Source organism: Salmo salar, chromosome ssa28 (assembly GCF_905237065.1).
Source record: "Salmo salar chromosome ssa28, Ssal_v3.1, whole genome shotgun sequence".
Classification (NCBI taxonomy): domain Eukaryota; kingdom Metazoa; phylum Chordata; class Actinopteri; order Salmoniformes; family Salmonidae; genus Salmo; species Salmo salar.
Genome location: NC_059469.1, coordinates 25,315,001 through 25,329,394, shown reverse-complemented (window position 1 = coordinate 25,329,394; position 14,394 = coordinate 25,315,001). Strand labels below are relative to the sequence as shown.

The window sequence follows — 14,394 nt, the reverse complement described above, 5'->3', positions numbered from 1 at the left end:
ATTATGTCATGTTTCATGTCGACCCCAGGAAGAGTAACAGCTAATGCTTTCGTAACAGCTAATGGGCATCCTAATAAAATACCAAATAATTCAGTCTTTACGACTGTGAACAAGGATGAAATAAAATGCATCTGTTTTCCAACTTGACATGGCTCCCATCTTACTGCTTGTCTGTTATCTCCTCCCTCTCACTCACTCCCACACATCAGAACCCTCCTATCCTAAGGGAGGAGACCCCAGCAGCACGGCCAGGAGAAGCTGGGAGCTCCGCACCTTCATCAGTCAATCAAAAGGTGAGAATGATGAGGGGGGTAGAGAAGGGTTGCAAGTTCAAACCAAAGGTCGTGTCGGGATGACTGCTGGCGATGGGAGAGTTGCTGGTACCAAGTCCTAGGTGCCATCTCTTGCCATTGTGCCCTTGATCAAGGCACTTTACCTCTAAACTGCTCCAGAATAGAGTATAGAGTGGGTCTGTTCTATGCATTCCCATTCCCCACCTTTACCCTAAGACAATTGAAAGTGTCCTGGTCTGTTTTTATGTCTTCCCATTCCTAATACAGTCTTCTATATCCCTCAGACACGGCAGCCAGGCAGAGCCCCATGGAAGCTGTACGTCGTACCATACGCTCCTTCGAGGACAAACGCTACGCGGTCATGAAGCAGAAGAACATCATTGGCCAGGTGTGCCACACCCCCAAGTCCTACGACAATGTCATGCACGTCGGCCTCCGCAAGGTCACCTTCAAGTGGCAGAGGGGCAACAAGATAGGTATGTACTGTACACCCCATTTGCTCCCTATTCCCTTTATAGTGCACTACTTTTGGCCAGAGCCTGAACTGAACCTGTGTGTCTCCCCCAAATGAAACCCTATCCTCTGTATTTCCTATGAGGCCCTGGCCAACAGTTGTGCACAATAAGGGGAATATGTTGCCATTTCTGATTTTCCCTGGAGTAGGCACTCGTTTATGTCATGCCCATAGTGTTTGATCATCTGTGACTTGTCTCCCTCTACAGGTGAGGGCCAGTATGGCAAGGTGTACACCTGCATCAATGTGGACACTGGAGAACTCATGGCTATGAAGGAGGTAGGTGGCCATGACCTCACAAAGGCTTTTGTAGTGTTATGAATGTTGGTGCAAGAGTCTAGCAGCATATAACATGTGTGCGGGCTTCCATTTATTTATTATTAAAGGAGAAGGCCCTGAATTGAAGAAGGTAATGTTTATTTTACTTCGCCGCCAGTTAACATCCATTCATACTGTAGTAAAGCCTATCAACATTCTTCATACATTTTACTATACTTTTTAAAATGTTTATTTTCCCAATAAGATCCGGTTCCAGCCAAATGACCATAAGACGATAAAGGAGACAGCAGATGAGTTGAAGATCTTCGAGGGCATCAAACACCCCAACCTGGTCCGCTACTTTGGTGTTGAGCTGCATCGGGTAAGAGCAGGGTTGAAATTAACACCCGCCAAGCACCAAATGCGGGTAGATTTTCTGTTTGTCGAGTAAATCTCAGAAGGCTATCCGCCACACTGGCGGGTAAATGTTTGTACCAAAATAGTCATGTAAGAATATATCTGGCATGATGTCTCGGTTTGCCAGCCACAGACTGTCTCGAGTGCTCCTAGTTTCGCAGCACTGTTTACCGTTCAGGACGTCAGCTACTCGACAACGCTCACCTGCCATGGGTCTGCTGCTAGCTACCGTTCATTAAATAGCTGTTATTTGGTGACATTTACCTGGATTAGGCCATCCTTTGAAACGAAAACACACAGACGAAAAGGAGGACAAATCACATTTAAAAAAGATAGTTTGGTGAGAATGGAGGTTTGGAGATAAAGTAGTTTCAAGAGGCTGGCTACAGTATGATGCTGTGGTGATGAGTTGTTCTGTGTGTCGCCAGTATGCTAAAGATACAAGCAGAAACAACTCATTTGTCATCAGAAATAAAACAATGAAGCTGGAGAACATTCGTGACCATGAACGCAGCAAGTGTCACATTGCCTGGGTGTCTGTGTCCCGGACTCAATCGTGTCCCGGAGCCTCTCCTCTTGACACCCTCTGTGACGGTGTTAATGGCAATGTCAGAGCAGACCAGCACGAAGATGAAGATCCTGTTTAGGACTGTACATGCCATTGGCAAGAAGGCGAGACCACATTCTGACTTGGAGTGGATGTGTGAGTAAGTGAAAATGTTGTTACTCTTGTAGCTTGACTAGTACTGTTGTAGCTAGTGTTTTCAAGTCTATTTAGCAGACGTGGTCCAGTATTGTAGGTTATTTCTCAGCTCTTGATAAGCTTTGGTTCACCTCCAAATAGTGTATAAATACCATAACATTATAGGCCTATTGATGCTGACATGGATCTCCATGCTTTCCTATGGCTCTGTAACATTCTATTTTAATGTTTGTCTCCAGATGCTGTTTACATTTTAAACCATTATGACACAATTTACCAGCCTTAGTGTTGATCCTTAAGTAAACAAAGGGTAGAAGGCTAATTTAGCACAATCAACTGCCAGCTATATCGGATAATATGATTTGTATATTTAATTATTGAATTAATTTGATGTTTGATTTTTGCAGTTCGGACGAAAAAACAAGGAATCGCTGTGGGCTCAACATATAGAAATGAGAAGCAGGCCAAAGAGTTTATGCACCATATTGCAGAGGTGGAGAGACACACCATATTTCTCTCCGTCATGTCAGATGCCTCCACAGACAGTTCTGTGAAAGAGGAGTTAGTTTGTCAGATTCTGTCACAAGGGAAAGATCGAGTCGAAGTTTGTTGGCATCAAGTCAGTGAAGGCAGACGCGGCACACAAGCAACACTGTCAGTGCCATCATGGAGGGAGTGTGTGATGAGTGGGGGAGCAAGTTATTCGCTCTGGGAACAGATGGAGCTGCTGTGATGACCGGAGCCAAGAATGGTGTGGTCAGCCGGGTGATGGGAAACAGGGCCTACATCATCGGCATCCACTGTATGGCACACTGCCTTCAACTAACCTTTTCTGATGCTATCCGGTCCAACGTGATGTTTCAGAAAGTAGAAGACCTCCTCAGTGGGCTCTACACCAGTCCACTAAACAGGGAAAACCTGGTAAACAGCTTCCAGGCTCTTGGCCACACTCCACTGGTGCCCACCAGATTTGGCAGGACCCGATGGGTAGGACACATATTGCGTGCACTGGACCACTTCCTGCGAGGTTACCAGGGGCTTGTCCAGCACCTGGAACAGGTAGTGGCTCTAGATTGCTATGCTAAGTACTCAAAGTCATCATCAATATCTAATGTCCAATAAATAACAACAAACAGTTACAACTGGTAACATCATGTTTCAATGCTTTATGCACTGATAAAATGTCATGTCTAATATCATTTTTTTGGGCCAGCAAGTAATTGTCTATTTGTATATCTTTGTTCTTTATGTATTTCAGATTCAATCTGCTGATGCCCAAAATGTCTGAGGTGTCCAGCAGGCCAAGGCCAGGAAATACTACAGTACTGCGAGGGAGGCTGTTATCCGCTTCTGTGGCTTCCTGCATGACACACGAAACACACCTGAGCTGCCTGTCTGCAGAGGTCCACCATCACCATAGCAGAAGCCCACAGCTCATTGTGCTCAACACAGGCAGTACTTAAGAAGTACAAAACCAGGTATTTTTATTTAAGCTGCGATAAGAAATACTTAAGAGAATTAAGAGAAAGGATTAGGTCAATAAGAGAGGGAGATAGTGAGAGTGTTGTAAAGGAAAATTCTGAAAGGATGGTAAAATGAGCCAGTCATCATCAGAGAAGGGCCCATGATGAAGGCCACAATGACCAACAGATATGAGGGAATTTCGCTGGCCAGAGGTGACAGCAAGACCCTCGTCACATCACAAAATGCTTGACAGGCTAGTTGAGAGTATGACTGACAGGTTCCAGGACACCAGTGTAGGGGTCCTGTGTTCCACCAAGCTGGTCAGCTTCACCAACTGGCCAGAGTCAGGAGATGAAGCAGCAGGCTACTTTATGTTTTATTACAGGGTGGTTAGGTTCAGGTTCATGATCATATTTTTATAGAGAAGAGAATTAAAACTGCATTGTGCTTGTTGTAATGTATACAATTATTCTAGATTTTGGTGACACTGAACTGGAAACCCTGGTGGACCACTTTAAGCCTGTCCTGGAGACCTCTGGCATCCATGTTGAAAGGATCCCTGACCAGTGGACTGTCCTGAAGGTGCTGATGTACTAAGAGCCCCAGTCCCTGCAGAAGATGTTCTGGTTCTGTGTCAACAGGAGCCATCAGCATTCCTGCCCTGATTTGCTGGCATTGGTTGACCTGGTCCCGTCCTTCCTTGCCTCCACAGCTGAATGTGGAAGAGGTTTTAATACCATGAAACAGGTGAAAATCGATTGGCGGTCCAACCTAAAGTCTGATACACTGTCAGATCTCCTTATGGTCCAGCTGTCCTCTCCAGAGATCAGGGAGTATGATCTGATAAAAGCTGTGATGCTGTGGCACCAGGACTCTGTCAGGAGCAAGAGGCCAGACTTCATGGACCGTGCAAAGAGGGTGATTGCGGTGGAGAGTGAGGAGTCTGAGGAGGTTTAAGTTTATTAAAATGATTAAGCATCTGATAGGTTTACAAAACCTTCAAATGTACTGTTATGTTTGATCCTTAAGTACATATAATAGCAAATACTTCAGTAGAATTTTGAGTTCAAGACTTAAGTTGTATTCAGGCTGGGAAATTAAATCTAGCCACAGCCAAAATTAACCAGCGTCTGATAAGTCTCTGTTTTACCTGTATTTTATCAGGGTATTTCTACTCAAAGTAAAGGATTTGTTGACCTGCTTCCACTGCACTTCTCATAACTATCTTACCATTGCTGTTGCCCTGTTTTGACTTCTATGTATTCTTATTCATTGTATCTGATATGTTTGTTTATTTCATTGTGTGCCCACTGTTTGGCGTGTTTTCACTCTGTACAGCACTTTTGGTCAACTACAGTTGTTTCTAAATGTGCTCTACAAATAAACTTGATTTGATTAACCGCTTATCAATATATTAAAATCATGTTTCAAATTTTGCTCTGGCCTCTTTTTAAGTTTGTATTCAACATAATAACTTATTATCTCAGTGAAATGTACTGAAATGAATGTATATGTGACACAAAAAGGCAATTCATTATTTTGGCCGGTAAAAAATGATTGGCAGGTGAGCCAAAAAGTTATTTTCTTGAGACTGGGTAAGAGCATGCGTGTATGGGTTACAAAATTCTAGGAACTTTCCCTAGCTTTTCAGAAATTCTAGTTGGAGGTTCCCAGAATTAAGAGGGAATCCTCCAACCAGAATTTCTGAAAAGCCAGGGAACTGGAAAAGTTTCAAAGTTCGGTTCAATTTCAGTTAGTCTGTGTAAGAATGAGATGAAACCATGTATGAAGGGGCTTTATCATCAGGTTGGATGTATGCATTAACGGTCTGTGCTACATAAATAGTATTTGATTGTGTGTCCCCCTCCCTCCCCCCACCAGGAGGAGATGTACATCTTCATGGAGTACTGTGATGAGGGGACCCTGGAGGAGGTGTCCAGGCTTGGCCTACAGGAACACGTCATCAGGCTGTACAGCAAACAGACCACCACGGCCATCAACGTGCTCCACGAACATGGCATTGTGCACCGAGACATCAAGGGTCAGTTAGCAGTCAGCACCTCTCTCTGGAGGAGACGTCTCTCTTTCTCTCTAGACTACTGTTGGTCTAGTCAAATCAAATTGTGTTTGTCACATGCTTTGTAAACAACAGGTGTAGGCTAACAGTGAAATGCTTACGGTCCCTTCCCAACAATGCAGAGAGAAAGAAAATGGAGAAATAATAGTAGCAGTAATAAACAGTAGCAGCAGCATATGTGATGAGTCAAAGTTGGTGAAGAAAGGGCCAATGCAGAAAATCTGAGAAGCTATTTGGTTAACTATTTAACTAACTATTTAGCAGTCTCATGGCTTGGTAGTAGAAGCTGTTCATGGTTCCAGACTTGGTGCATCAGTACCACTTGCTGTGCGGTAGCAGTGGGAACAGTCTAATTTCGGTGGTTAGAGATGTTTAGGGCCTTGCTCTGACACCACGTAGTATAGAGGTCCTGGATGGCAGGGAGCTCAGTCCCAGTGATGTACTGGGCCATACGCACTACCCTCGTTAGTGCCTTGCAGTCGGATGCCAAGCAGTTGCCATGCCAAGCTGTGACGCACCAAGCGGTGACGCAGCCGGTCAAGATGCTTTCAGTGGTGCAGCTAAAAACCTTTTTGAAGGTTTGAGGGCCCATGCCAAGTCTTTTCAGCCTCCTGAGATCCTTAATGATGTGCACACCAACAAACTTGAAGTTCTCGACCCGCTCCACTACAGGCTGTCGATGTGGATTTTGGCGTGCTCGCCACTCTGTTTGCTGTAGTCCACAATCTGCTCCTTTGTCTTGCTGACCTTGAGGGAGAGGATTTGTCCTGGCACCGCACTGCCAGGTCACTGACCTCCCTATAGACTCTCATCTGTGATCAGGCCAACCAGCGTCATATAGTCGGCAAACTTAATGATGGTGTTGGAGTCATGCGTGGCCACGCAGTCTTGGGTGAACAGAGAGTACAGGAGGGGACTGAGCATGCACCCCAGAGAGGCCCCAGTGTTGAGGGTCAGCGTGACGGATGTGTTGTTACCTACCTTCACTACCTGAGGAAGTCCAGGATCCAGTTGCAGAGGGAGGTGTTTAGTCCCATGGTCCTTAGCTTAGTGATGAGCTGAGGGCACTATGGTGTTGAACGCTGAGCTGTAGTCAATGAACAGCATTTGCACGTAGGTGTTCCTTTTGTCCAAGTGGAAAAAGGAAGTGTGGAGTGCAGTAGAGATTGCGTCATCTGTGGATCTGTTGGGGTGGTATGCACATTGGAGTCCAGGGTGTCTGGGATGACGGTGTTGATGTGAGCCATGACCAGCCATTCAAAGCGTTTCATGGCTACAGATGTGAGTGCAATGGTTTCTCTGTCTCTCAGTTCAATGTCAGGGTTGTGCAGGCACCTTATTAATCAGTTAATGCATTTTAGCATCAGTGAAATTGGCTGGGGGTTTAAAGCTATCATAGTTGTGAGATTTAGTCATCAAACCTTGCTGTGTCTCCAGTTTCATTGACGCAGCAGGAGTAATTGATCTTACTGACTATGAATCCACTCTCCCTCTCCATGCTTCTCTCACTACTCCTGCTCGTGTTATCCTTGTCTCAATGTGACTTCTCTGGTTAAATCAATCAAAATCACTCTCTTGGCCTCTTTGTCACCGTTCCCCGTCTCTACCATAGGAGCCAACATCTTCCTGACGTCGTCCGGCCTGATCAAGCTGGGGGACTTTGGCTGTTCTGTAAAGCTGAACAACGCACAGACCATGCCCGGAGAGGTTAACAGCACCATGGGCACAGCAGGTGAGGGAGACGCATAACTCCAATAGTACTTCAGTTTTAAATGTCCATCTTCCTGAAAACGTCTGACAACCTACCTCTCCAAAAAAGAAAGAAAAAAAAATATTTTGGGGCACGAGGGGGTGTGGTACAAGGCCAATATACCACGGCTAAGGGCTGTTCTTAGACACAACGCAACGTGCATTATTGCAATTTTAAACTGGTTACCAACGTAATTAGAGCAGTAAACATAAATGTGTTGTCATACCCGTGGTATATGGTCTGATATACCACAACTGTTAGCCAATAAACATTCAGTGCTCAAACCACCCAGTTTATAATGAATAATACACAACACCCTTGCCTTCCTTGCACTAACACCTGCACTTTGCTGACAGCAGCTTTACTGAGAAAAAGTTTTGACTTACTATGACTGTTAAATAATATGGTCGGTCCATGCTATCCAGGGTCCTTGGGACCTCACTAACCCATTTTTGAAGTTGGCGTTTGAAATGTTTAGTGTTAGGGTAAAGATGGGAGTTGGTGTTTAGGGTAGAGACGTCCCAAGGATCCCGGATAGCATTGACCGTGATAATGTGCTTGTTCTCACCTAGCTTCCTTAAAGATGAATTAACTAACTGTAAGTCGCTCTGGATAAGAGCGTCTGCTAAATCTGGTTCTCAAGGCCAGATCTCCAAATATATATTTGTTTTAATTATTACCTTGAACATGAGCCTGGAAGTCTCACATTGATATTGGTATCCACAGCAATCCACCAGTTGTACATTTTTCAACTCAATACTTCTTGTTCCCCCAAAATGACATAAATGCACTGTACTTTAAGTTTTAAAACTTCTAAGTTTGTTCTCTGCCTCATTTTTGCAGGAATTGCAGGATACTAGTTTTATATCTGCAACATCAACAAAATCTCTGCCCATGACAAAATATGTAGAATTACAGGAAATTAGCTTGAAAATGTTCTCTCCAATGCCAAGAGTCGGGCCTTTAAAATGAGAGACCTATGCCTGAGACTTGATTCGTCCAGCCATGCACTGCCGAAGTAAAACTCCTTGTATGCTATTTTTATTTTACTCGAGTTGTGTTCTGATTATAAGGGGGTCCCTGAGGAATTTGCTATGAAAAAGTTTCCCTGTGCTAAATTACTAAAATGTAAATGTAAATGTAATGTCACCACCCGTTGGCACCAGCAGGGTCACTATTTCTCATCTGATGAAAGTACTCACGAGGCAATGTGAGTTTACAAAAGCCTGGGTCATTTGTTATCGTAGTGTGTATGTGGCCATCCCTGTGCTCCTTTGTCATTGTTGTGTTGTATCTCTGTTTAATCTCCCTGCTGTACAGTTGTCAATGTCTACACAAGAATGGAGAATGTCATGTTTTCTGTGCATTTGTAAGTTCAAAAGATCATCGCTTGCCTAGTTGAGTTAACCTGCTGTTTTCCTACTCTCTCTTCATCAGCATATATGGCACCTGAGGTCATTACCAGGGCAAAGGGCGAAGGTCACGGACGAGCAGCAGACATCTGGAGTCTGGGATGTGTCCTCATAGAGATGGTGACTGGGAAAGTAAGAATGTACACACACACACTCTCTCCTACACTCAAGGGGAACTTTGAGCTGACATTTAACCACAATGGTCCTCATACTATCCATCTTGTTTCCCCCTTGGTTCTAGCATATCTACTACTATTTTCACTACTACTACTACTACTATTTTCACTACTACTACTATCACTACTACAACTATCACTACTACTACTACAACTATCACTACTACTACTACTACTACTACTACTATTATCACCACTACTACCACCACTACTACTACTACTACCACTACTACTACTACTAGCACTACTACTAGCACTACTACTACTACTACTATCACTACTACTACTACTACTACTATCACTACTACTACTATCACTACTACAACTATCACTACTACTACAACTATCACTACTACTACAACTATCACTACTACTACTACTATCACTACTACTACTACTATCACTACTACTACTACTACTATTATCACCACTACTACTACTACTACTATCACTACTACTACTACTATCACTACTACAACTATCACTACTACTATCATCACTACTACTATCACTACTACTACTACTACTACTAGCACTACTACTACTACTAGCACTACTACTAGCACTACTACTACTATCACTACTACTACTACTATTATCACCACTACTACCACCACTACTACTACTACTACTATCACTACTACTACTATCACCACTACTATTATCACCACTACTATTATCACCACTACTATCACTATCACTACTACTACTACTACTACTACTACTACTACTATCACCACTACTACTACTATCACCACTACTACTACTATCACCACTACTACTACTATCACCACCACTACTACTACTATCACCACTACTACTACTACTATCACCACCACTACTACTACTACTACTACTACTACTATCACCGCCACTACTGCTACTACTATCACCGGCACTACTACTAATACTACTACTATCACCGCCACTACTACTAATACTACTACTATCACCGCCACTACTACTAATACTACTACTATCACCGCCACTACTACTAATACTACTACTATCACCGCCACTACTACTAATACTACTACTATCACCACTACTACTACTACTACTACTACTATCACCACTACTACTACTACTATCACCACTACTACTACTACTATCACCACTACTACTACTACTATCACCACTACTACTACTACTACTACTACTACTACTACCACTACTACTACTACTACTACTACTACTACTACTACTACTATCACCACCACTACTACTACTACTACTATCACCACCACTACTACTACTACTACTATCACCACCACTACTACTACTACTACTATCACCGGCACTACTACTAATACTACTACTATCACCGCCACTACTACTAATACTACTACTATCACCGCCACTACTACTAATACTACTACTATCACCGCCACTACTACTAATACTACTACTTTCACCACTACTATCACCACCACTACTACTACTATCACCACCACCACTACTACTACTATCACCACCACTACTACTACTACTATCACCACCACTACTACTACTACTATCACCACCACTACTACTACTATCACCACCACTACTACTACTACTATCACCACCACTACTACTACTACTATCACCACCACTACTACTACTATCACCACCACTACTACTACTATCACCACCACTACTACTACTATCACCACCACTACTACTACTATCACCACCACTACTACTACTATCACCACCACTACTACTACCTATCACCACCACTACTACTACTACTATCACCACCACTACTACTACTACTATCACCACCACTACTACTACTACTATCACCACCACTACTACCACACTACTATCACCACCACTACTACTACTACTACTATCACCACCACTACTACTACTACTATCACCACCACTACTACTACTACTACTATCACCACCACTACTACTACTACTATATCACCACCACTACTCACCACTACTACTATCACCACCACCACTACTACTACTACTATCACCACCACCACTACTACTACTACCATCACCACCACTACCACCACTACCACTACATCACTACTACCACTACTACTACTACTCACCACCACTACTACTACCACTACCACCACCACTACTACTACTACTACCACCACCACCACCACACTACCACTACCACCACTACCACCACTACTACTACTACTATCACCACCACTACTACTACTACTACTATCACCACCACTACTACTACTACTATCACCACCACCACTACTACTACTACTATCACCACCACTACTACTACTACTATCACCACCACTACTACTACTACTATCACCACCACTACTACTACTACTACCATCACCACTACTACTACTACTACCACTATCACCACCACCACTACTACTACTACTATCACCACCACCACTACTACTACCACCACTACTACTACTACTATCACCACCACTACTACTACTACCACTACTACCACTTCACCACCACTACCACTACTACTACTACTACCATCACCACCACTACTACCACTACTACTACTACTCATCACCACCACTCACTACTACCACTACCACCACTTCACCACCACTACTACTACTACTACCATCACCACCACCACTACTACTACTACTACCACTCACCACTACTACTACTACTACTACCATCACCACTACTACTACCACTACTAATACTACTACCATCACCACTACTACTACTACTACTACCACTAATAGTACTACTATCACCACCACTACTACTACCACCACTAACAGTACTACTATCACCACCACCACTACTACTACCACTACCACCACCACCACTACTACTACTACTACTACTACTACCACTACTACTACTACCATCACCACTACTACTACTACTACTATCACCACTACTACTACCACTACTATCACCACTACTACTACTACTATTACTATCACCACTACTACTACTACTATTACTATCACCACTACTATCACCACTACTACTACTACTACTACTATTACTATCACCACTACTACTACTACTATTACTATCACCACTACTATCACCACTACTACTACTACTATTACTATCACCACTACTACTACTACTACTATTATCACCACTACTACTACTACTACTACTACTACTATCACCACTACTACTACTACTATCACCACTACTACTACTATCACCACTACTACTACTACTATTATCACCACCTACTACTACTACTACTATCACCACCTACTACTACTATCACCACCTACTACTACTACTACTTCACCACCTACTACTACTATCACCACCTACTACTACTACTACTACTACTACTACTACTACTATCACCACCACTACTACTACTATCACCACTACTACTACTACTATCACCACCACTACTACTACTATCACCACCACCACTACTACTACTATCACCACCACTACTACTACTACTACTACTACTACTACTACTACTATCACCACCACTACTACTACTACTACTAATACTACTACTATCACCACCACTACTACTACTACTACTACTACTACTATCACCACTACTACCACTACTATCACCACTACTACCACCACTACTATCACCACTACTACTACTACTACCACTACTACTACTACTATCACCACTACTACTACTACTACTACTATCACCACTACTACTACTACTATTACTACTACTACTACTACTACTACTACTATCACCACTACTACTACTACTATTATCACCACCTACTACTACTACTACTACTACTACTACTACTATCACCACCACTACTACTACTATCACCACCACTACTACTACTATCACCACCTACTACTACTACTACTATCACCACCACTACTACTACTACTACTATCACCACCTACTACTACTACTACTACTATCACCACCACTACTACTACTATCACCACCACTACTACCACTACTACTACTACTACTATCACCACCACTACTACTACTACCACCACTACTACTACTACCACCACTACTACTACTACTACCACCACCACTACTACTACTACCACCACTACTACTACCACCACCACCACCACTACTACCACCACTACTACTACCACCACTACTACTACGACCACCACTACTGCGACCACCACTACTACTACTACGACCACCACTACTGCGACCACCACTACTACTACTACGACCACCACTACTGCGACCACCACTACTACTACTACGACCACCACTACTGCGACCACCACTACTACTACTACGACCACCACTACTACTACTACGACCACTACGACCACCACTACTACTACTACTACGACCACTACTACTACTATTATCACTACTACTACTATTATCACTACTACTACTACTATCACCACCACTAATACTACTACTACTATCACCACCACTAATACTACTACTACTATCACCACCACTAATACTACTACTACTATCACCACCACCACCACTACTACTACTACTATCACCACCACCACCACCACCACTACTACTACTACTATCACCACCACCACCACCACCACCACTACTACTACTACTATCACCACCACTACTACTACTACTATCACCACCACTACTACTACTACTATCACCACCACTACTACTACTACTATCACCACCACTACTACTACTACTATCACCACCACCACTACTACTACTATCACCACCACCACTACTACTACTATCACCACCACTACTACTACTACTATCACCACCACTACTACTACTACTACTATCACCACCACCACTACTACTACTACTACTATCACCACCACTACTACTACTACTACTATCACCACCACTACTACTACTACTATCACCACCACCACTACTACTACCATCACCACCACTACTACTACTACTACTATCACCACCACTACTACTACTACTACTATCACCACCACTACTACTACTACTATCACCACCACTACTACTACTACTATCACCACCACTACTACTACTACTATCACCACCACTACTACTACTACTATCACCACCACTACTACTACTACTACTATCACCACCACTACTACTACTACTACTATCACCACCACTACTACTACTACTACTATCACCACCACTACTACTACTACTACTATCACCACCACTACTACTACTACTACTATCACCACCACTACTACTACTACTATCACCACCACTACTACTACTACTACTATCACCACCACCACTACTACTACTACCCTCACCACCACTACTACTACTACCATCACCACCACTACTACTACTACCCTCACCACCACTACTACTACTACCCTCACCACCACTACTACTACTACCCTCACCACCACTACTACTACTACCCTCACCCCCACTACTACTACTACCCTCACCCCCACTACTACTACTACCATCACCACCACTA

At 43.3% G+C, this 14,394-nt stretch overlaps 1 protein-coding gene and 1 long non-coding RNA gene across 6 annotated transcripts in view; both read left to right on the top strand.

Annotated features, from left to right (window-relative positions):
• The window catches only part of LOC106589750 (mitogen-activated protein kinase kinase kinase 4), a 101,825-nt gene that overhangs the window by 77,352 nt on the left and 10,079 nt on the right, over positions 1–14,394 (top strand). For all 4 annotated transcript variants that reach the window (XM_014180062.2, XM_014180061.2, XM_014180063.2 and 1 more), the window contains 7 exons: positions 210–293; positions 578–769; positions 1,016–1,086; positions 1,331–1,447; positions 5,531–5,690; positions 7,339–7,458; positions 8,914–9,020. In XM_014180062.2, the coding sequence (XP_014035537.1) occupies positions 210–293; positions 578–769; positions 1,016–1,086; positions 1,331–1,447; positions 5,531–5,690; positions 7,339–7,458; positions 8,914–9,020 (851 nt within the window). The remainder of the gene's footprint in view (positions 1–209; positions 294–577; positions 770–1,015; positions 1,087–1,330; positions 1,448–5,530; positions 5,691–7,338; positions 7,459–8,913; positions 9,021–14,394) is intronic.
• Positions 1,454–5,085, top strand: LOC123731453 (uncharacterized). 2 transcript variants are annotated; one of them, XR_006762584.1, is made up of 4 exons: positions 1,454–2,189; positions 2,593–3,244; positions 3,444–3,663; positions 4,125–5,085. It is a non-coding gene; the product is annotated as an uncharacterized lncRNA (long non-coding RNA). The 2 variants fall into 2 exon arrangements; XR_006762583.1 differs by having other exon boundaries at positions 1,454–3,244.